Raw genomic sequence first — 23,692 nt, 5'->3', positions numbered from 1 at the left:
TACACACACATACATGTATATATTAAGGAAAAATATGTTGGATTTATATATAAATTATTTATATTTATACAGAATATAAATTATACAAGTAAAATATTTATACATAAAAATATATATGCATCGATATATACATAATAAATATACACAGTGCACACAATGTATTTTTGGCTATTGCTACAAATATACCCCAGCGACTTAAGACTGGTTTTGTGGTCCAGGGTCACATATAGTATGTAAACATAAACTTTTATTTTGAGCTCGATTAATAGTGATTAATCATTTTGCAGCCCTAGTATCAGCACAGGGTACTGTAACTTTAGTATTTTTTAATACTATTATAGTATTTATTAATATTTTGAATTGTGTTTTATTTTTAGATTTTCAGTTTCGGAAGGTTTTAGTAGTCATGGCCAAAAGTTTTGGCAGTGACATAAATTGTGTGTTTTGTACAAGTTTGCTGCTTCAGTATTTGTAGATTATTTTCCATGTTTCTATGGTATACTGAAAAACAATGATAAGCATCAATCAATATTTACAGTGTTGACCCTTGTTCTTCATAACCTCTGCAATTCGCTCTGGCATGCTGGATATTAGCTTCTGGGCCAAATCCTGACTGATGGCGATCCATTCTTGCCATATTAGTTCTCGGAGTTGATCACAATTTGTGGGCTTCTGCTTGTCCACTCGCCTTTTGAGGACTGACCACAGGTTCTCTATGAAAATCTGGAATCTGAGAGTGCAAAAAAATCTAAATATTGAGAAAATCGCCTTTAAAGTTGTCCAAATTAAGTTCTTAGCAATGCATATTACTAATCCAAAATTAAGTGTTGATATATTTACAGTAGGAAATTTACAAAATATCTTCATGGGACATGATCTTTACCTAATATCCTAATGATTTTTGGCATAAAATAAAAATCAATCATTTTTACCCATACAATGTATTTTTGGCTATTGCTACAAATATACCCCAGCGACTTAAGACTGGTTTTGTGGTCCAGGGTCACATATAGTATGTAAACATAAACTTTTATTTTGAGCTCGATTAATAGTGATTAATCATTTTGCAGCCCTAGTATCAGCACAGGGTACTGTAACTTTAGTATTTTTTAATACTATTATAGTATTTATTAATATTTTGAATTGTGTTTTATTTTTAGATTTTCAGTTTCGGAAGGTTTTAGTAGTCATGGCCAAAAGTTTTGGCAGTGACATAAATTGTGTGTTTTGTACAAGTTTGCTGCTTCAGTATTTGTAGATTATTTTCCATGTTTCTATGGTATACTGAAAAACAATGATAAGCATATCATAAGTTTTAAAGGCTTTTATTGGCAAAAAAATATAATGAGTCAGTATTTACAGTGTTGACCCTTGTTCTTCATAACCTCTTCAATTTACTCTGGCATGCTGGTTATTAGCTTCTGGGCCAAATCCTGACTGATGGCGATCCATTCTTGCCTTATTAGTTCTCGGAGTTGATCACAATTCGTGGGCTTCTGCTTGTCCACTCGCCTTTTGAGGACTGACCACAGGTTCTCTATGGGATTGAGATCCGGGGAGTTGCCTGGCCATGGATCCAAAAATTTCAATGTAATGATCTTCGAGCCATCACTCTTGCTTTGTGACATGGTGCTCCATCATGCTGGAAAATGCACGGATCACAGAATTGCTCATGGATCGTTGGAAGAAGTCGCTCTTGCAGGATGTTTTGATACCATTCTTTATTCATGCCAGTGTTTTTGGGCAGAATTATGAGAGAGCCCACTCCCTTGGTTGAAAAGCACCCCCACACATGGATGGTCTCAGGATGCTTCACTGTTGGCATGTCACAGCACTCATGATAGCATTCACCTTTTCTTCTCCAAACAATCGATTTTCCAGATATCCCAAACAGTCAGAAGGGTGCTTCATCAGAGAAAATAACTTTGCACCAGTCCTCTGCTGTCCAATCCTTGTACTTCCTGCAGAATTTCAATCTGTCCTTGATGTTTTTCTTGGAGAGAAGTGGCTTCTTTGTTGCCCTTCTTGACACGAGGCCATTGTCCAAAAGTCTTGGCCTCACTGTGCGTGCAGATGCTCTCACACCAACCTGCTGCCATTCCTGAGCAAGCTCTGCACTGCTGGTGGCACGATTCCGTAGCGGACTCCTCAGGAGGAGACGGTCCTGGCGATTGCTGGACACTCTGGGACGTCCTAAAGACTTCTTCACTGCAGCCGAACAATAGTGCAATATTCTTTGTTGCAATTTCCTTGCATGTGAGGCCATTTTGATGCAAAGCCATGATGGCTGCACCTGTTTCTTTGGAGGTAACTATTGCTAACAAAAACACAATGATTGGAAGCGCTTCTTCCCTCCTTTTATAGCAATCAGTCTGCTCTTACAATCTAATTAGTATGATAGTGATTTTACCTGACTAGTACTCATTCACACTTTCACATGTGCTGCTGATATGATTAGTCAATTAATGTTAGCTGGTCATTTTGTGTCAGGATCAAAAAACAGTGAAATTTGTTTTTTTTTTGTTGAAAGTCATTTTTTGACCAATGAAGCTTTTAGCAATTATTTAAAATGCATCTGATCACTCTACACAATAATCTAGAAACAATGTGAATGAACACCACAACAGCTTAAGCAGCAAACTTTGCAAAACACAAAATTTATGTCACTGCCAAAACTTTTGGCCATGACTGTACTTTAATGTGTTTTGTCATTTATATTTTCATTTTTTGTAATATTTCTGTTTAGCTTTATATTTACAGCAATTTTTTTCAATTAATGATTTTCTAAAATTGTTTTGGTTTTAATTTTAATTTACAATAACAACACTGGTTTAGGAAATGCATTAGTTGTTCTTGACTTGTAAGAGGTCTTTGGCTAGAAAGCAGATTGGCATTTCAATCTGAAATGACACGAATAGCAGAACATCGCTAGATATTATGTAAGGAGTTTCCAATATGTAAGAGCTGACTCATCGAGACTAAAACCAACTCCATAGGTAGAGATTATTTACATGAGCACCCATGATGATAAGTGAATAACTTCAGTATTAAGTGAGCATTAAAGTCTCTCACACACACACACGTTCCTCATACAGCAGTGTAACAGTGCATGTCTTGTATGTGCAGGGCTGGAAGTCTCACCTCATGGGAACTGAGGGTTGTAAACAGAACTCACGGAGGAGAGCGGTACAGCAGAGCACTCTCTCACACGCACAAGGTGATCATTCATCTCCTTTGGCCTCAATGAGATCTTAACAACCCCACACTGTCCCCCACTGCCCCACATTGCCCCATAAAGCCCCTATAGATCCCAACTGCCCCACACAGCTTCCACAACATACAGGAGCCCATCTGCCCCACGCGACCTCAGAGAGTCCCACAATGGGGCACACACTGCCTCTGAATAGACTGTTCAATAAAGTATTATTTTGAATACTGTTTACTTTGGCTAAACTATATAGCATCGTACAATGCGTTTCTCATTAACTCCTCAGGTGTTTGTGTGTTTGCGTTTCTCTTATTCTTTGCCTTCAGGAAAGACAGTCAGTACAGCTATAGCTAAGACAACAACGGTCATGTCCGAGTCCAAGGCTCAAGGGCTGGGCAGAGGCAGTCGCATCCCTGCTCCAGCTTCCAGGATCAACAGACGCACCAGAATTCTTCCAGGCAAGGCCTCTAGCCACCGACTACAACAGGCATAGCACACTACATGCTAACTCTAGTAGCTTTGCTGAAATAATCTCATATGAGTGATTCATAGCAAAAAAAACCACACAAATCTACTTTATATCAGGTTTCAAATAATGCATTATTGCACTCTTATTGCTGTACTGATTTAGAAATATTCCTGTAAGATAGCATCATTATTCGAAGCACACATTATCTTTGACACCTGATATAAAATTTACCCATTAATGAATGTAAAATATCTCAAATGTGTGTGTGTGTGTGTGTGTGAACAAAAATACTTGAGCTGAAAAACAGGTTTATGAGCAGATACACAGTTTGTATTTTGCTCTCTTTACCTTTTCAGGTGGATCGCCTGGATTTTTTTGTAATCTATTTGAGAATTTTATTCTTGTATGTTGTTTTATACTTGTTTGTTTAGTGTGTGCGGTGTATGTGAATATTTTGTGATTGTAGCACTTTGATATTTAATGGTTTTTAAAGCATCATTAGCACCATAGCCAAACATAAAAAGTAGCCTTTGAAAAGAAAGCAAAAATTCTGTTCAAGAGATTTGAACCTTAGATACTTATTGTATCTGATTCATATAATGCACTTACATTTCTTAAAGCACTCGCCTTGCAACATTTAGTTAACAAACAAACAAAAAGGTTGTTTTTCTTGAAGAGGGCAAAGGCTAATTCAAGTCGCAGAACTGCCTTGGTGCTTCTCAGAGAATCAGGACTTGGAAAAGGGATGTTGCCAATACATGAGGCCACTGCTGAGAGAATAAAGAGCCATAAGGGATGATGATGCTGTTACTAGACTATTATTTCAGATGTTTGGTCTTTGCATTTGCTTCAGTATTAGAGAAACTCTTGGCCTGTTTTGTTGGCGCGTAAATGGTTTTGTCTAGTGTGTGATGTGTTAAATCACTGGGTATCATCTGCATCATACTGTGCTGTTCTATTGATTGTGTTAAAAATGAAATGCTTTAGTCCAGTTATGCTTATAAAATCATTGAGACTGAAGATATGAAACAACATAAAGGCAGTTTGAGTGGAATAGGCTGATCCTGTGCCTGAAAATAAGCCATAATGTCACTTTTTAAAGTATTTGCATATAGTGAAGACTGAACATAGGTATGCAGTCAGAGTTATGTGAGACATGATAGTCAAGGGACTTCAGGGAGGGAATTTTCAAGGTACAACCCCAATAGGCTTTAACAGTATGTTATACCGGAATAAAACAAACCAATTTAAAACTCTTGGAGTGATCGCAGCACAGAGGTGTTTTTTTAAAGAATGTTTTCTGGTGTCATGGCTGACATAATGCATTGTCTGTAGCTTGTACAGCTCACTGCTGAGACATGCATTATATAACTGACAAAAATCAACCCCTGCAGACATGATTCACTCATGTGGCATTACTGAGATGTCTAATATTTATTATAATATATTATCACTTATTTATTGATTTAAATAAGTCAACCTGAACAGTTATTTCAGAGTGGAGAGAGTGATCTAAAAGTGACAAACTCAATTTGTTTGCACAGATGACTGACACATACCCAATAGTATTAATTTTTCAGTCAAAAGTATAAATATTTATACTATTTAGATAATATATAGGTGATAATGGTAGAATATCATGTATTGTTTTTTTGTGGAGTAGAGCTTTTTTGTTGTTTGCTTTCATTTGGATTTAGGTGATAATGGTAGAATATCATATATTGCTTTTTTGTGGAGTAGAGCTTTTTTTGTTGTTTGCTTTCATTTGGATTTATTTTCATTATAGTAGCAGAATTAAGAAGCACAGCAGAGTCGTATCATAGTAATCTGGAGGAGGTACCTGAAAATGTTGCACTAATGTTTGCTGTCAGACAGTCCTCAAGGACATGATTGCAAACTTTTTTTGGGAACCCTAAATTAATTTACCTGCAAATTAGAAAGTACTTTATAGGTGCAGTCTTAGTCTGGCCACTTTCTATTTTCCTCAGGTGTACAGTTCACAACTTTAATGTTGTCTGTACAGATTAAGCGTTTGCTCTTAGGCATGCAATGAAGACAATTTAAGACACATTATGAAACAAGATTTAAAAGATTTATACTGATGGTAATTTGAATTGTCAGTCACGACACATTAATTCAATGCCCCTCAGCTATATGTGCATTGATATCAACAGAAGCTAATATCTGCTTTGTAGCTTGTTAGAAGCTGTTTTAATAAATGTATTTGAATAAAGTTTTGTCACATGCTTGTTTTTTGATCTGTTAAAATACTCTAATGTAATAATGTAAAAATACAATTTAGCTTTGTAAAAGTTTTTGATTGTGACAAACACCAAACCAAAACAACACATCTGAAAAATGAAATGTTGATGGTGGTGTGTTTATCATGCAATGTTATTCACTCACAAATGAAATGATGCAGATCAATGTCATCTACTCAACCTCGTGTCATTTCAAACTTGTATGACTTACTTTCTTACATGGAACACCATAGAGAACATTTCAATTGAGTTGTATTAAATTATGTTGAAGATGTAAGCACCATAGGAGTGAATAATGACTTCAATTTCAAACTGTTCCTCACACAAAGCTACTGTATGGTGCAGAGTGACTTTAGAATATGTGGAATATAGCATATCACATTCTAAACTTTTAGAATAGGTTAATCATACTTTTATGGTGTTTAAAAGCTACAGTATCCATTAGGACATTCAAAAATTCTTCTAATGAATTTCTAGCTGTGTTTGGTGCATCATAATTGGCATAGAAATACATTTTAAATGTATTTTTGATCTTAGTAGATTAGCTTATATATGTTTTTTTTTTTGGTCAAGTCAAATTACACATGTGGTTAATGTTGGTTTTAAACACCTGCTCTAACCCCCCTTCAATTCTAAACACTGTGAATTCTCTCCTTCTAAAATTCCAATATCATCTTTAACAAACAGCTATTAAAAACAGTAAACACACTAGCATACATGAAGACAAGAATCAAATAAATAATGAAGGTATTGCAGTGAAACATTTTCCAGGTTGGGACAATTTACATGAGTTTTAAATGTTATTGTTTTAAATGTAAATATATATAATCAATTAATTCCATTATTTGTTGGCCAAAACAGGTGTTACATATTTGTATGTTACCTTTTACATTAACCTGTTGCTTTGTTCCGCCATTGGAGCATGTTGTCATAAAGGTACACTTGTGTTTATTTGGCATCTTTTTCCATTTATTTATATTATTATTATTTTTTTCTGTGGGTTTTATCTTTTTAGCCAAGTCAAGGTATGTGTTTAGAATACTTGGAGGAAAAAAAATCCAATATTCACTGGAGTAAACATGGTTGAGCAAGATCTATATGCTTATATAATATTCAAAAATGTATCGATTGGGTTTATATTTGTTCCCTGTAGATGATAAGACCATAATTGAAAGACTTGTGATTTATTACATTTTACACTCTAAAAAATGCTGGGTTAAATACAACCCAGTTCTGGGTAAAATAGGGACAAGCCCAGCAATTGGGCTGTTTTGACCCAGCGGTTGGGTTAAATGTTTAACCCAACCTTCTGGGTAGTAACCCAACCGCTGGGTCAAAACAACCCAATTGCTGGGTTTGTCCCTATTTTACCCAGCACTGGGTTGTATTTAACCCAGCATTTTTTAGAGTGTACAGTTGATAACACAAGTAATCATCATCCTTTCTTACAAAATCTCAAAAAGAAAAGATGAAATACGTATTGTATTTATTGTATTAATTGTAAATATTACAAATACGCTTCGTTTGAAAAAAAAAAAAAACTTCTCTCTGTCTTTATAAATACTCATCTTATCGTATTACAACTTGTCTGGTGCAGTTCAAGTCCTCGTTTTGAACAAGCCTCCACATTTGCAGCAGCTCCTGCGGTACGAGTTTGTGCACCACGATGAGGCTACGAAAGAAGCACGGCTCCCGGTTCAGAGGAGTCACTTTACGCTTAATGATCCCAAATGTCCGGAAGGCCAGATGCAGCTCGGGGACGATCTTCAGCTTCAGAAGGCACATGCCCAGAAACACATCATCAATGGGGTAAAGCTCCACGCTCTCAGAAACCGCAAAGAGCTTGCGGGCCACCAGAGAAGACATGAGAAATCCTCCTCCACCCAAATAAGGTGGATAGCGTTTATCATACAACTCTTTGGGAATGAAATATTTACTCTGGTGATTTCTGATCGGTTTGGCTTCTAAAATGGTGTCTCCTACAATGAGGTTTTCCACCCTGTTCTCCTCCACCCTAAAGCCAATTAGTTCCACCAGGTTCTTGGTGTGGACAAAAACATCATCGTCCCCTTTGAAGATGAAGGGAACTCCACTACAGTAGATGTTGAACCATCTCAGAAAGTTCACCTCCTTTAAGGTGAGGTTGAAGAAGGTGTCCATAAAGTCCCACTGTAAGATGTCCCCATAGGCTCGGTCTTCATATTGGACCAGGGCTTGTAAATTTCGCGCGTCTTTGCCAGTGGCTGGAGTGCCTAATAAAAATAGTGTTTTGATTTTCAAGCCCTGGATTTCTTGCTCCTTACCCCAGGTCTGCCTCACGGCTTCTCGCCGGTCATGCTCTTCGATAACCGATTTGACCACGACCAGAACATCCACATCACTGCTGCACTTCTCCGGGTGATTCAGCAACATTGGGTAGTATCTGCAATGTCTGTGCAGGACAAATTCGTGAAATTTTGGGCTCAAACGACGAAACCAGGCTTGGGTCTTCATCGTCGAATTTTCACGACACTGAATTTTATCCACGTCCCATTTTCTTGGCATGGGTTTTCCCACCGGCGCCAAGCCATTACCGTTGGATGAATTTTCAATAGCCTTTATGCTTTTACATGTGGGGCCACACCATTTGCGTTTCACGTCGACTTTGATATCTTTGAAATTCGTGTCCACTGTTATTAACTTCTGAAGCATCAGTAAAGTGGCAAAAACCAAAGTCAGGCTGACCGCAGTCCTTAAATTCTTTTTCTTTCGAAAGAAGAATTCCATTACGCACATGCTCCTCAGAGAGCAGTCCATTCGGGTGGCCAATGGATTTGTCATGAAAAGTCAGCCAGGTCCGCTGTAATTAATTTTCCAAGTGTTATGGAAATATAAAAATGAGCGAATAGTCCATAAAAAGGCATTTTGACAAAGCTTAAAAACTGTCTTCTCCACTTTCTTTCGTTTTAGTCTCTTGTCCCGTCGTCACTAATTGTCGCAACAGGTTCTTCTCGCTTCAAGTTCCATCGTTGAACTGCTGAAAATGGGAGGCAGTCATCCTGTAAAACAATCGGCTGTCTGCCCTCCTCTCTCCTCCACCTTAACGACACCTACCTGCTACAGGATCTCTGGTTACACACGACAGCTGTGCAAGCGTAGTAAATGAGGGTCCCCAAGAGGAGTTTGAGTGAGAACTAGGCTACTTACTTATTCAGTGTATGTAAATATTGGAGTTCAAGTAACTTCTCGTATTTTTAAAGGTTTGCAACCCACTTTTTACGTCCCTCTCACAAGCACACTCAGAAAGATGCTCGAAGCTGTCAAGGAGTTGATTAGCACTAAACTCATAATTTTAGTATTTAGCGCCACCGTGTGGTTCATAGCATTAGAGTCAGTCAACATTAATTTAACGGCATGATTCTCAGAATTTGCAATAGGCTACGGCTACGCCACGACACATAGTAGGCTAGGCCTACTACATATGAAATTAGATTGTCCTATCAAATGTAAATGTATTTAAATTATATTATTAGACATTTACATAGCCTAAGTCATATTGTGTTTTCTGTATCATAAAAGCTACAAACATATCTTTACAACATTTTATACAATTTAGCCTAATATTTGATCTGTACTAAAATCTTGCTACTGGTTCAGCCAGCCCCACCCAGATTAACTGATGGTCTGCCAAGCTGGTTATGTTGGTCCTAGGTAAGACAACTAACCAGTTGCCGTTGGTTTATAGCCATAAATGACCAGCTTGGTCCAGAGACCATGTAATCATCACAATCGTCATAAAGCAGGCCTAGTGTTGGCTGCATTTTCCAGCAGGGTGCCACATAATACCTAAATGCTTTTAAAACCTGTTAACATTTTCATTTGACAGTGGATTTTCCATGTGAAATCAGTTAAATGTTGCAGCTGGACTATAATGTCCACTATGATGATGTCATGTGTCAGGCAAATGAAGCAATGTTAAGAATGACAAAATCCTTTATGGAAATGGTTTTATGATTGTTACATACAGTACTCAGAGTCAAATATTTGAATATAAACCGCACATATTAATTCTCCCACGGATGTCATCATCAGTAGAAGCTGGACTTAGGGCCATAAACATAGCCTCTTTGTTAAGACTGTCTTAACAACTAGTTTGACCAACTAGCAGTTAAATAAGGGGCAATCAGTTGTATTTATTTTTATTCAAATGAGAACAATCTAACTGACTTAACTTTTACTTTTAACTGTTACTTTTGTAACTGACCTAAAAAAGTTATGACCAGAATAACTTGCCATCCCATGTATTTTAATCGTTTGCACTGGTCATAACGGTTATAACTTGTACAAGCGGACAAGGACTAATTGATGGGTATCAGCCACCGCCTCAGAAAAGCCTGGTAAAGTTTTCAGCTCCAGTCTTGTGATTCTGTGTCGCGTAGATGATCTGATATGGGCGGGACTTTAGCGGTCACGGGAGATAAACACTCGCAGGACTCCACACTCGGTTTTCGACGCCGAAACTTCCAATGAGGGTGAAGCAGGTAAGAAAGCTTTTATCTTTGAGATACGTTTTTGTGTTACATAAACCTGCACGATCACTTTCGAGTTTACGCAGACTTTATTGAACAGTTTACGATTCAATGTTTCAGTGTGAAATTTAATTTATTAGGATAGGCTACTAAAACAACGTCAGTTCACAGTTTTGGCAAGAGTCTCGCTTGGAGCTTGGTGCCTTGTCTTGTAGTATTATAATCAAGTTGTTTTTCACGGGTTGTTTTATAAACGTACGTTTGTTAACTTTTTTTTCCAGCAGTAGTGGTTGGGGATTTTGAATCACTCAGTGAGTCGAATCTTTTGAATCAGTTTAATAGAAAGATCCGTTTACGAATCCGTATCCGTTTACGAGTCGAACATCTTATCTTTTAATTTCTACATGTTCATTCCGCACCCCTTCTCTCCTGGTTGCGAACTAGACTGGTTCACATTTTTGTCCCAGTTCATTCAAATTGTTCACGAACTAAATGATTCATTCATTTGGTTTGTTCACGAATGATGGCTTGTTTATTAAAAGGCATATTCGTTAAGTGCTGTAGTCGGTCTTTTAAGGCAGAAAAGCAAAAAAAGAGACCTCATTAAACAAAAAACGTGTCTTTGGATGGGAGTGAACAAAAGGATTCGTTTACCGAAATCTTTGTTCTAACGAAATTGATCTAATTGATCATACAGTGTTCCTAATAAGCTGTGCTCTCTTGTTTCAGATTGTCTTTGGGAGCCACAGACTGCGAGTGCGCGGCACTGTCTCTTTAAACGCGCCTGGTGTGAAAAGTTCAGTCAAGGTCAGTGTCAGTCTACCCAACCCTCTCCTCCCCGTAGTTTCCTTCTGTCGGCTACAGTAAAGCGCTACAATGTAACAAGCTTTCTCACGATGTATCAGCCACGTCTAAAACCGCGCTGATACTGTATTTATTTATACATTTATTACTGGACTTTTATCCACAGAAGGCTGTGCGGAGGAGGGTTCTGCGCGGTTTGATGCAGAGATCGGCGTCTGATATCGCGAGCGCAGTGCAGCAGATGGCTGGCGAAGGCGGCGAGGCCAAGCGTCTTCCAAAGAGACCGTTTCACGGCGAAGTAGAGGAGAACTCCAGCGCGACCATGAATGAAAACGTCAAAATTAAGCCCGGGAAAAAGACTCCGGGTGAACGGCGCGGTAAGGAGAACTCTGCCGCTAAGTGCACTGCTTTGACAAGCGGCTCTGCAGAGGCGAAGATGGACCAGACCGTAATTCACAGTCCCCAAACGCCAGAGGACCCGAGCATTTTCTTCGACGAGGACAGCAATCACATTTTCCCAGTGGAGCAGTTCTTTGGGAACATGGATGTTGTTCAGGTAAGCTAAACCGATTCAGAACACATGTTGTTATGATTAGGCACCAGTGCAGAAATGCCGCAAAATAGCGCTGTTTGAACTTAATTCCGAGCTGTGACCAGCAATTACGTTTGACTTTCAAGGTTCTAAAAATAACTGATGTATTTTGAAAATATAATTTCATGTACAAACAGTTATAATTTCATGTGAACATTTTTACCCGTCTATTGGAAATGGTCACGTGACCAGAGTTTTACGTCTGTGTAGAGGCTCTAGTATCAAATCGATATATAGTAGTGTTAATTTATTATTAATTGAAATGTCTCATGGATTACAGTTATAATACATGTCAGTTAAGAAACTCGTTGCCCAGTTTTGAATATAAAAAGAGAAAAAATAAAAATGATAATATTTAATGATAATATAAAATTAATATATATGAAGAGTTCAGATGCAAAAGCCTCTTAAGTGCCGTTTGAAATTTTCTTATGAAATGAGCAGTTTATCAGGCTCCTATGTTTATGTTCAGTTATTTCACTTTAATGGCAATGAAAATAACCCATTGACTATTGATAGCCATTAAAGTGAAATTACTAAACCTACACATAGGAGCCATATATATATACACACACACACAATTGTAGATTTCAAAGTAGTTACATGAATTAAAAGTCCTCCCTCCACAACTGATTTTATCAATATTACTTATTCATTTTTTAACTTTATTGCTTGCTACTTTCTTTTGAATCTATATTTGACCCCATTGTTATAACAGTAAGAATGGAGAAAAAAACAAAAAAACTATTTTTGTTTGTTTTTAGAAAATACATGTAGTTTCTTTTATTGGGATATAAAAGAAATACATTAGCTTTAAAAAAATGGAATTAAATGCTTTAAATATCAGTTGACGGCCCATGCAGGATGTGAACTTTCATGGCCCTTTGCCCCAGTAACATAACTCTGGTCTAAGTTAAGCTTCCAGATAAATAACATGCAGCCAGATGTCTTTGTTTGCACACAGTAATCCTAAAATATTGAGGTTAATACAAGATCATGTAGGATTATTGCAATGAATGCCTGTTGATGCTTAATTGGGTGTCAAAGCGCAGCAGGTGTCTGATTTCGTGATGCATAAACTCAATAGCCAACTATATTAATTAATGCAGTTTTAATGTGTGAATGTGGCTTTGTTTTAAAAGAGACTGACCTGATTTGTTGCAGGATTCCCCAAGCAGAACCCCAGGAAGCAAGAGAATGAGTCGAAGAGAGTACAGGAGCATGCATTACTATGCCAAAGAGGACAGTGAAGACGAGCAGCTATGAGGACACAATTCCTCTCACAGTCACTCAATCTGTCTGCCACTGACAGGGAAGGAGTTTTATGCTGGTAAAATGGACTTGATTGTTTTAAAGCAAGCTATTTTATTCCAAAAGCCTTCTTAACGTTTGAGCTACACTGAGATGCATGGTGTTGATTTATCAGTTTTAATGAGGTACATCAACTAGGGCAAAAATATTAGTGCATCCCTAATTATAAACTTAGGAACATTTATATATGTGCCACACTAAACGAATGTACATTAAGAGGGTTTTGTGCGAGCTAAAACCATTGTTATTGGGGTTTGTGCTGAAAGAAAGCTATAATTTCTAGAACTTTCTGTACACTGGGTTTTCTACCACTAGTCCTTATTAATGTGCTCTGAAATCAACAAATACAGTTTTATCAGTCAAGTGCCTCAAATTTGCTGTTTAGACTTTGAAAGCAATTTGAACATTTGCTTGGACATTATGAATTTGGCACTTTTAAACATTCTCTGTTGAGAATGAATAGATTTGTTTTGGAAAAAAAAACACTTAATACTTCAGATTTGGTGCTGTATAAATCAAAATTAAAGCATGTAGCTATTTTGTTCTTTGATATGTTTATGATGTAAAGATCTTTATATTGGTTAGTATCTCAGATTAAGAGGCTTTTATTGTAAGATATGAAAAGTTGTCATTTTAAACCAACAATTTCAAACTGTATTATGCATGTGGCTTCACCAGAAATTTGATTTGTCTGTATATGATGATATTTGTATAATCTTATTGAACAGAATTTGCACTAACTTCACGAGTGGCTCAAAGATGTAACATTTTAAAATGCAGTTTCTCTTCTACTCTGTACAAATTATATGAGGTAAAAATTGTAGAAAGTTTATATTTTTCTATTGAAGTGATAAACCAAGTGCAAATTTTGTATTTTTTTTTTTGCTACCAAATGCTTTGTATGTATATGACATACAATTTTTGTGAACATATTTAATGGCAAATCATCTGTGTATTATCATGTGAAAGCTACAATACTCCGTCCAGAGAAAATAAACCTCATTAACAGCTTTGGAAAACATCTTTTTCAATGAAGGCTTGAGTATATTTTGTACAGTAAATAAGGCTATTGTTTGTTGATGGAAGTACTACAAACATTAACTGTACAAGATATCCTGTTCCCACACATGGAACACTCTTTTCAAAGACATTTGGTGCTTAAAATAAACCAATAAAAATTTAAATATAAAATCGGTCACAGTTATAAAACCCTGAAAAATGTTTTCACATAATTTAAACTGAAATGTTGCTTTGGTACAAAAATTGGTATATAACTGAAACTAAAAGTTGCAATTAAAAATGTGTGTACCTGAAGCACAATATAACCTCATAATAAGATCAAATGGCCCTGAGGACCTCAGTACTTGCATCAGTGCTTGTGATTCACCAAAGCTGAAACTTTCACACTCACCCCTTGTCCCATCAGGCATCATGTTCTGGAAATAAATCGTGAGACTTTTTGCCGAGATCTCACGAGAGGTCACGGAAACCTTGCCAATGCAAGTTAAATATGAATATAATTAGATATTACACATAATTTGGTAGAAAAACAGCGTTTTTACGTTTTATTGGTGCAAAGATGAGTAGTGGTGATATTTATTTTGTACAACATTTGCAACTGCTTTTTTATCACTTAATTAGAAGCACCACAAATTAAAATTGTCATGTTATAGGGACTACTGAACAGACATTTAGAAGTTGATTTTAAAATGCAAAGTATTTAAAATTAAAATTAAAATAAAGCTATGTAAACACTTGCATTTTTACAACACTATAAGTGTGTCCCATCAGGTAATGAAAAGTTCGACACACACTTGTGGTCTTCATCCTCACTTGAACACTTATATCCTCACTTGAACACTTAACACTAAATATAGGAAATATGTCATATAAGTGTTCAAGTGGTCATGTGCAAAGACCGCAAGTGTGGGTATTTGGACAAGGCATAAGGCTGGCTACACACTAGACTATTTTAAGGCCGATTTGCACCCCCAAACGATCGGAGGGTGTGGCCCGATTCGCGGCTTGTCGCAAGCAATTTTTTGGTCCAAAAAATCCTCTATTGTGTGGTGTCATTACGATTATTTATCTGCTCCCGATCGAGACGGAGCGTCCCCGAACTCAAATCATAAATATCAAACATGTTTGATATTTATGACTCTTGATCGAGCTGCCTCTGACGTGATACCCGCGATAGCCAATGAGAGCGAGCAAGCGTCACCTACCGGATGTTGCGTGCTTCTATAGCTGAAACTTGGCAGCCACAAACATGCCATGAAAGCAGAGAACATCACCCATATTCTTTTCTATACTTTGTTTTTCACTGTGAAACAGAACGCGCGTCAGGAGAGCCAGCTGATAACGTTGATTGCCCTCTATTTGTTTTTCTTCTCTAGTCACGAGTGTCCGTGAGATCTCATGCCACTGTGAAATCATTCCTACAATCGACAAGTGTGTGGTCTCTTGCGTTCAGAGGATTATAAGGCTAAAAATCTTCATGTCTGTGGTCTCCCATGGTTTTAAAATCGTTTTAGATTTGAAAATTGTCTAGTGTGTCCCAGGCCTAAACTGCATATTTCATAAGAGGATTATGGATGTGCTTTCATTTCACAGTCCTCCTGACCCGTTTGTAGATTTTTCGGGAGTCACAGCTGAGCTCATGGGCCCCTTTCTTGTGGCAGATGATATGAACGAGCTTGAGATTTTCCCTTGTGAATAGCAGTTTGTAGAAATAATCCATGTTTATATCGCCGCTCTTATTGCCCTTCAGTGCCTCAGCGAATGTGGGGATGACAGTCCTTTTCTTTTCTATCCTAAAAAACACCAGCTTTATGATTTCAGAATGTTATTCCTTATCCCTAAAATTTATTTTAAAATGTTATCTTTATCAGAATGGCTAAATACAGATATTTTGATATTGAAATGTACATCAAGATTTACGTGTACTTAAATGTGTTTTTATTTGAACATTTACATTTAAGATTTACTACTCACAAGTGGTCCAGATTCCAGGTGCTGAAGAGGATTCTCCCGTACGGGTTTATTGAGTGAAGAAATGCGCAGTTGTTCTCATCAAAGGCACACTGTTAGCGCAAAAGTCTTTTAGAATCACAAACAGGAACTACTGACAAAGCAGTGATTGACAGATGTTTTATTTTTTCCTTCAAAGAAAAATGATGCTAGACTGAACTAAATAAGACTCATTAGAAATGACACCTGGCAGCTGAACCAGCCCTCTTGAGTGCAGAGCCTGTGGATGTCCCTCTCCGATCTGTCGAAATAGGTGCCATTATACCGTGCAGCCTTCAGCTTCTCTGCCAGGATCTCCACCACCTTTTTATATTCACTTTTTGTCTTGGCATTTGGAATAGTCTGCGTATATCCATCAACCTACAGACGGTGAACAATACATCTCCTTCAGAATAGCGGCAGGCCTCCTTTGCTGCATGAAATAAATGATAAACTCCACTAAATAAAATAAATATCTACAATATTTCAAAAACTAACTGAGTGCCATTTGTCACACCTCTTTCAAATATCCTCGAATTCTGCTCTCAGCTATACTTCATGTAAGCAGACTTGGTTTTAAACTGGGCATCAATACCTGACATATAAACATGAGAAAAAAAACAAAAAAACGTACAAATATGCAACACATTTAGTATATGAAATATACTGTATATTTTCATATGATATTTATATTAACATTTAAAAATATAAAGATGTCATTACATGTCTAATATATAAATGATAAACAACAGATTTAATGAAATTGTATATATTTGTTTTTAAATAAAACCAATTAGTATCATTATTTAGTATTATTAACAGTGTGAAATCAAGGCGATAATAAAGCCTAATAATGTTATCTATAAAAATGACAATATCTTTTTTAAAATAAATATATATTAATTTCAATAAGAAGAAATGTGAAATAGGTCAGGTTAGGTTTGTGTCAAATGTACCGCCCCCCCCAAATAAGAATCACAGCATTTGTGATTAAATCAACTTCAAGTATGTATGAACATGTGTAAATGTGTTAACGTTGCCTCAGAAGAATCAGTTCCAGTACACATACAGTAAATGCATATTATGTTATTTCCCCTCACTTACCTTCAAACCAGTCCTTATCTTCTTCTCTGTTCTCCACCTCTGAATTGTCCCTCAGGTTCCTCAGAAGGTCTCCCAGGATTCTGCGCCGCTTGGGAGAATGTTCATCTGACAGAAGATCCTTCGCTGCACTGATCAGAAGGTCTGTGTCTCTGTCCAAACCCAGGACTTGATTTATTTCATGAACAACTGTAGAGAATGAAAAAGCCAAAGCAATCTGATTGGTTACATTATTTATAATTGATCACAATATTATAGTTGATTATCTTCAGGCAGTGTCTTCCGGTTTCAGGCCAAGTGTCAGTCAAGTCAATGAAATTCACTCACGTCCATAATATTCCAGCTCTGTCCCTCGGGCAGGAGAACAAGTTCTGTGTTATCGGGAAGATTTTGAAAATACTCTTCAGTAACTACTGTCCCATCCTCGTATAAGCAGACATGTACTTTGGAGCTGGATACCTGTGGATAAGATATTAATTATGAATGTCTGACAGCAGCGGCATCCAAAGGCTTTGTACAGTAACGTTAATACTGATATCAGTAATAAACCACATTTTTTTTAATACCTTTAGTAAATTACATCCTTTTTTAATAAGCTCCTTCATGTTAGCAGCTGCAATTCCGTATTTTTTGGCCTCGTTGGCACTTCTTATCTTAACCAGCTTGGGTTTTGTTAATTTGTGCATATTTTCTTTTCCGCAAATGCGAAGTTTCTCTTTCGCTGTATGTCTGCATGAGCGATCAAAACAACCACAAGACGCGCGTTGCCACCTCGTGGATGAAAATAAAAATAACACGGACAGTTTATGACAGTTTAGTTTCAGTTATGAATAAGATGTGGTTAACATTACTTCGATAGACTTTCACATTTTTCCACAACACAAATTACACACAAACGTGAATGCTGAAACCTCAAGGACTACAACTACGGGAGAATCGGTCAGCCATTGTAGTTTTAATAAACTTATAATAATAATAATAATAATAATAATTCATTACATTTATATAGCGCTTTTCTAGGCTCTCAAAGCGCTTTACATCGTCAGGGGGTATCTCCTCATCCACCACCAGTATGCAGCATCCACCTGGATGCACTTTATTATTATTATTATTGTTATTATTATTTTAATCACTACGGTTTCAGAATTCTCCTTGGTAAAAACTGAACTCGCAGTGCGAAACAGAACTTGGATCAAAGCACCACCGAGCCACACGGTGGCGGTATATGGCAGCCCTGCACTTTTCTACTGCAGGAAAGCGCCAAAACGCTCACCCTGTCAACGGCTGACAGACGCTATGGCAACCACTACAGAGAGATTCCCTTCCTGACAACTAGCTGAGCCCGCATTTTCATTATATGTAAGTTATTATGATTATGAAAGTAACAGTGCGTAGAGCCTGTGTCAAAAATGTCAGAAATAGTTATTGTGTAAAATTAGCCTAGTTACATGCGACATGCGTTAGCAGGAGAAAAGAAAGAGAGTCGTGTATTGTAGAGACTGAAATTAATGAGCAGCCTAAAAAGTCTAATTTTGTCAATATTCCGGATTTGATTTTAATGAAGTAACAAGCGCTTCACTTCGCCTGCGGGAATGATTTAACAACCTGTGAAGCTTTTTGGCGTTTTCAGGGATGTTTGCCAGGGACATTAACGCGCACTGACCGACCCCTTTTAAAGGGTTAGTTCACCCAAAAATGAAAGCTATTTAAAAGCGAAGGAAAGCGAGGAAAAGAGGGAAAATTCAAACGAACTAAAAACGAACAATTGCTTTACTCCGAATTGCCGCTATTTGAAAGTGAAAGCAAAATGCTGCAGGCCGCTTTTACAAGCTATTTAAAAGCAAAGGAAAGCGAGGAAAAGAGGGAACGCCCCCGCGGTGATACCGGTATTACCGGTGTTGTCACACGTCGATTAACCGGTGGGAAAATTTCCTCACCGTCACAACCCTAATCTGGGTCAGCGCCGCCACACGCTCCCGTCATGGTAGTCGTGAACGCGACTCGCGTTAAATTGTGTTCCGAAGATGAACGAAGGTCTTACGGGTTTCGAACAACACGAGGGTGAGTAATTAATGACAATTTTTGGGTGAACTAACCCTTTAAGAAACGTTCCCTTGTCGATTAATAGTTGTGAAGAAACTCCGCACATGTCTGACTGGAAAAACGCTTTCTTGAGAAACCGCGTGATCCCGCCTCACAGTCAAACAGCCAGGCAAGCTCCAGGATCTTCTCAAGGTCTACAGCTAGTCTTCAAACAGATCGATGGACTTCACGTAAAACAGGTGGATGTTTATACATGCTATGGAAAAGTTAAGATGTATTGTTAGATTGTGTTACTAGTCATAATTTCTCATATTTTCACTTTTAACCATCAAGTGTACCCAGTGCTTGAAGTGGGGAAAAAAGAAGTGCTGGTGTTGTGCCCAATTTTGACCCCCTGCCAAATTATTACCCCCCTCGTTCAATTCGCTACCTGATTGCCTAATCCTAACCCCTCCCCCACACCTACTCCTAAACCTACCAATACTAGGGGGGTAATAATCTGGCAGGGGGTCAGAATTGGGCACAACACCGGTACCCCCCCGGTATTTATTTATTTATTTATATATATTAAATAAGTACTTTTTTATAATTCACAATGTATGTATAGTTCCACAATCAATCAATCAATAATTAAATAAAAGTTTTCAATACAAATTAGCACAAGTCAATCTGCGATACCAAACAGGACCACAGGGAGACGCCAAAGACCACTAAACCTACTATATGGATCCATTCAGAATCTCTAAACCTCTGACCAACTTCAGCCAGCGTCTATTATAAAACACTCTTGCTTTTAAGCCAAAAACACGCTACAGAATAATTTAATGACATCTGGACGCAAGTCACTATTCTCTCCACAATCTCTGATGAAATCAGCCATGTTTTCTCTGCATTAGCGCTGTTTTGAACTTAGTGTCTGAATTCATTTACTAGATCCTATCTTGGACTTTCCAGGAGTTTACTGGTTTAAAATGATGTGATCGCAAAAGGCTTCTTTTAATTTTTAAGGTATTATTTTCGTTATAAAGTACTGATTCAAATTAGTAATCAATAATTAATTATTTTTAATTAATTGATTAATTATACTACGCGCCTCCCCTGACATGCTCTGGCACCCCACACATGAGGTAATCCTATTCCGTTTGAATTCGCTCACGTGATTGGTCGAGATGAGAGGTGATCCCGCCTAGGTAGTGTGATATATATAGTGTCATTTCTAATTACCCAGACACTGATGTTTTTACTCTGAGTACTGGCAACATGTCAGAAGTGGCGGTACGCACAAAAAAGTGCAGGTACTCTAAAGACTAAAATATATAAGTGCCGGTACTGCGTACCGGTGCTTACCGGCCCACTTCAAGCACTGAGTGTACCCATAAGCAGTTTCAGACATTTTTCACCCATATTTCTTATTTTTAGGTAATAAAACATGAATAAAATGAAAGTAATTTTTATGTTTTATGTCAATTTACCATTGCTAAAAATATATCATTAAATATGGAATAAGTATTAATTGATTTGTCTATCTATCTATCTATCTATCTATTGAACATAATTTAATATAAATATAATAGTATATAATTAGTATATATATAATGAAATTCTAGAATATAAAATACATATTTATTAGTAATAAATAACAAACACATTATATTAATGATCAAAAATAATATTTATTATATTACATAATGTTTTATATAATTGGTATATATAATGTAATTCTAAACTATAATATATATATTAGTAATAAATAATATATAGACACACACATAATTATATTACTTATCAATAAATAATATTTATTTATTATTTATATTGCCTAAAAACTGCAAGTTTATATATATATATATATTAGGGATGCATATGTCCAAAACATAGTTTTACCTTAGTACCTGTCTATAAACATGAGATCACTATACCCAAAAACTAGGGATATGCCGGTATCAAATTTTCATGTTGCGATTAATTGCTAATGCTTTTATCACGGTATATGGTATTATCACGGTATTGAAATTTAGTTTTTTTTAAAAAGCGTTGTCATTATACAGTATAGCAGGGTTAATAACTTTTTTCTTATAACAAAATAACTGAACATTTAAAGACATTTTTTTTTATACAGAAAAATGTATAAAGTTACAAATTTTACACAGATTAAAGTGCAAAATAACTATAAATATCAATATCACTTTACAATAAGACCTCATTAGTTAACCTAAGATAATGCAGTAACATTCACAATGAGCAAAAGCTACATTTGCTACATAAGTTATTAATCTTTAAAAAAAAAATACAACTCTTAGTTCATGTTATCTCATTAAATAATACAGTTGCAACTTTTGATTTTAACAACGTGTTATTAAATATTAGAATTACCTAAGATTAATGAATGTTAAAAGAATTTTTCATTGGCAGTTTATGTTAACCGAATTAACTAATGTGAACTAATGAAGCCCTAATGTAAAGTGTGACTGAACAATAAAGAATAAAAAAACTTTCAAACAATATCTAAGGCATGTTGTAGTCCAGATTAAAAGAAAGTTTGAAAATAAATAGCCTATTAAGTCTAAATATTTAAGTATTTGGCGCTGTGATGAACACCATAGCGAAGACAAAAATCTGAATGGCTATTTAAATAATTTAAATACGTTTTAGAAAGTAGTGCAGCTGCTTTATTTATGAGGTTTCCAGGGTAACGGCTGCGTTTTCTGCAGTTTAGCGCCATCTGCTGTTAGAGAGTGAATGTGCGCTTTCATTCAGTGCGTCTCTCACGTGTTCCGCCATGCGCTTCTCATCCGTGCTTGTTTACATCAGAGTGCTGTAAGGCCTCTGCGAATATCGCAGCCTCTGCGTCATCAAGAAACTAACCAATTCCGGAAGGGCTTCCCCAAAGGGACGCCATCCTGACGTCATCTCAGTAACCAATCAGCAACGGAATTCCCTCCAGCAGCCAAACAAGGAAACTCAGCTTTTCAGCTGTCACTCAAAAACGCAAGTAAACGAACAAAATCTTATCTCTGCTGAACTGGTGCTTTCATTTATAAAGAATCATTGTCTTGTGTCGTGACATTTTAAAGTTAAAACTCTGCCTAGATCTTGTTACCTAGCTCGTAGCTTATAACTTATCAAAGAACGTATTAACCCGTGGCCAGGGAAAATACAAATATATAAATTGTTAAAATATACTGAGGTTAACGTCTCGCTGGACGACCATTAATAAAGTGTAAACTATCCAATTTGAAATCAGTTCTAATCAGGTTGACTTCGAATCATCGGATTCAAGTCCTTTCAAAACCTGAATTAATTAGTAATAATTAATTCCCTAAGAAAAGTAATCAGACATTACAGTGCGCATGCGTCTTTCACACAGCATACATAGGTGTTGTGCATTGTGACCAGTTGATAAGAAAAGTATTCCTAAAATGCATTCAAAATTCTGTATAATTTGTAATAAATTATTCTTGGTATTTTGAAGTGCCCACGATAACAATATCGTGCATATTCATTATCGTGATATATTGCATTACCGAAAACCGGCACATGTCTAGCTCTGACACAGATACACAGAAACACCAGTATTATTTTGAGGACTTGTGCAGTACTTGTACTGTTATGTAATCACATTCTGAAGAAGAAACAGTACTTTTTACTCCTTACTAATTTTTTTTGACGTGAGAACTGCTTGTTGTGTTTTCGCAGCTTTCAGTGTTCTGAGGTTTGATGTTGTTGTTTTTGGTGTGAAACACGTTTTTGTGTCTCTGTGTCACTAGAATGTGTTTTGTGTTCTGATGTGCTGCGTTTTAACCGGTGTTTTTTATTCCATAATATAAGATATAACATCATATATCATACGAGGCATGAATATAATTTCACATATATGTAAACACCAGGGCTGTGAATCTTTGGGTAGACAGCGATTCGATTCACGATTCATACGTTTTCCATTTGATTCAAGAACGATTTTTGCAAATTTAGAACCTTTCAATTCGATTCGATTCACAATTAAATTCGATTCAATTAGATTATAACGATTCGATTCTGTATTCTTTAAGTGCATTTGCAGGATTATTTAAATGCTTCCCCTAAATTCTTTAAATGCTTAGTCAGGGGGCAAATTACACTGCAGCCTTTATGGTTACAGAACCATAGGTTAGAGAAAAAAAAAACACTTTGGTCCATTGTTAGATGCTATGGCATGACATGGCATGCGTAAAAATTTATGTAAGCCAAGATTTAAAAAAAGAGCTTTAAAAGTATTATGTATAGGCTAACATTTTGTCACACCAGGGGCGTAGCCATCATTTCAGAAGTGACAGAAATGTCAAATACAATTATTTTATGTATGTGTGTTTTATTATGATTTTTTTTTTAACAGGACATATTTTCTTA

The 23,692-nt window shown here is 36.6% G+C and overlaps 3 protein-coding genes and 2 pseudogenes across 5 annotated transcripts in view; 3 read left to right on the top strand and 2 right to left on the bottom strand.

The window, feature by feature from the left end:
* Positions 1 to 5,799, top strand: part of LOC107668088 (centrosomal protein of 104 kDa-like) — a 36,899-nt gene extending 31,100 nt beyond the window's left edge. For 2 of the 3 annotated variants that reach the window (XM_016459868.1, XM_016459867.1), the window contains exons 21-22: positions 3,127 to 3,217; positions 3,535 to 3,769. In XM_016459868.1, the coding sequence (XP_016315354.1) occupies positions 3,127 to 3,217; positions 3,535 to 3,701 (258 nt within the window). In that variant the 3' untranslated portion in view covers positions 3,702 to 3,769. Of the gene's footprint in view, positions 1 to 3,126; positions 3,218 to 3,534; positions 3,770 to 4,353 lie in introns of those variants that run through there. The other variant, XM_016459869.1, reaches the window with a different exon arrangement.
* A 1,689-nt stretch (positions 5,800 to 7,488) lies between these two features.
* On the bottom strand, positions 7,489 to 8,734 carry LOC107668025 (UDP-GlcNAc:betaGal beta-1,3-N-acetylglucosaminyltransferase 7-like). The gene has a single exon (XM_016459754.1). It carries the CDS (start codon positions 8,732 to 8,734, stop codon positions 7,508 to 7,510), a length of 1,227 nt encoding a protein of 408 aa, XP_016315240.1. The 3' UTR covers positions 7,489 to 7,507.
* A 1,573-nt stretch (positions 8,735 to 10,307) lies between these two features.
* On the top strand, positions 10,308 to 14,164 carry LOC107668010 (UPF0688 protein C1orf174 homolog). Its single transcript, XM_016459741.1, has 4 exons — positions 10,308 to 10,458; positions 11,176 to 11,253; positions 11,417 to 11,806; positions 13,007 to 14,164. Exons 1-4 carry the CDS (start codon positions 10,444 to 10,446, stop codon positions 13,106 to 13,108), a joined length of 585 nt encoding a protein of 194 aa, XP_016315227.1. The 5' UTR covers positions 10,308 to 10,443; the 3' UTR covers positions 13,109 to 14,164.
* Positions 14,165 to 15,661: 1,497 nt separating this feature from the next.
* LOC107668022 (DNA fragmentation factor subunit beta-like) lies at positions 15,662 to 17,979 on the bottom strand (annotated as a pseudogene).
* Positions 17,980 to 18,537: 558 nt separating this feature from the next.
* Positions 18,538 to 23,692, top strand: part of LOC107667987 (nephrocystin-4-like) — a 173,342-nt pseudogene continuing 168,187 nt past the window's right edge.

This window comes from Sinocyclocheilus anshuiensis, unplaced genomic scaffold (genome assembly GCF_001515605.1).
Source record: "Sinocyclocheilus anshuiensis isolate Anshui unplaced genomic scaffold, SAMN03320099.WGS_v1.1 scaffold1024, whole genome shotgun sequence".
In the NCBI taxonomy this organism is placed as follows: Eukaryota; Metazoa; Chordata; class Actinopteri; order Cypriniformes; family Cyprinidae; genus Sinocyclocheilus; species Sinocyclocheilus anshuiensis.
This window is presented reverse-complemented; position numbering and strand designations above follow the sequence as displayed.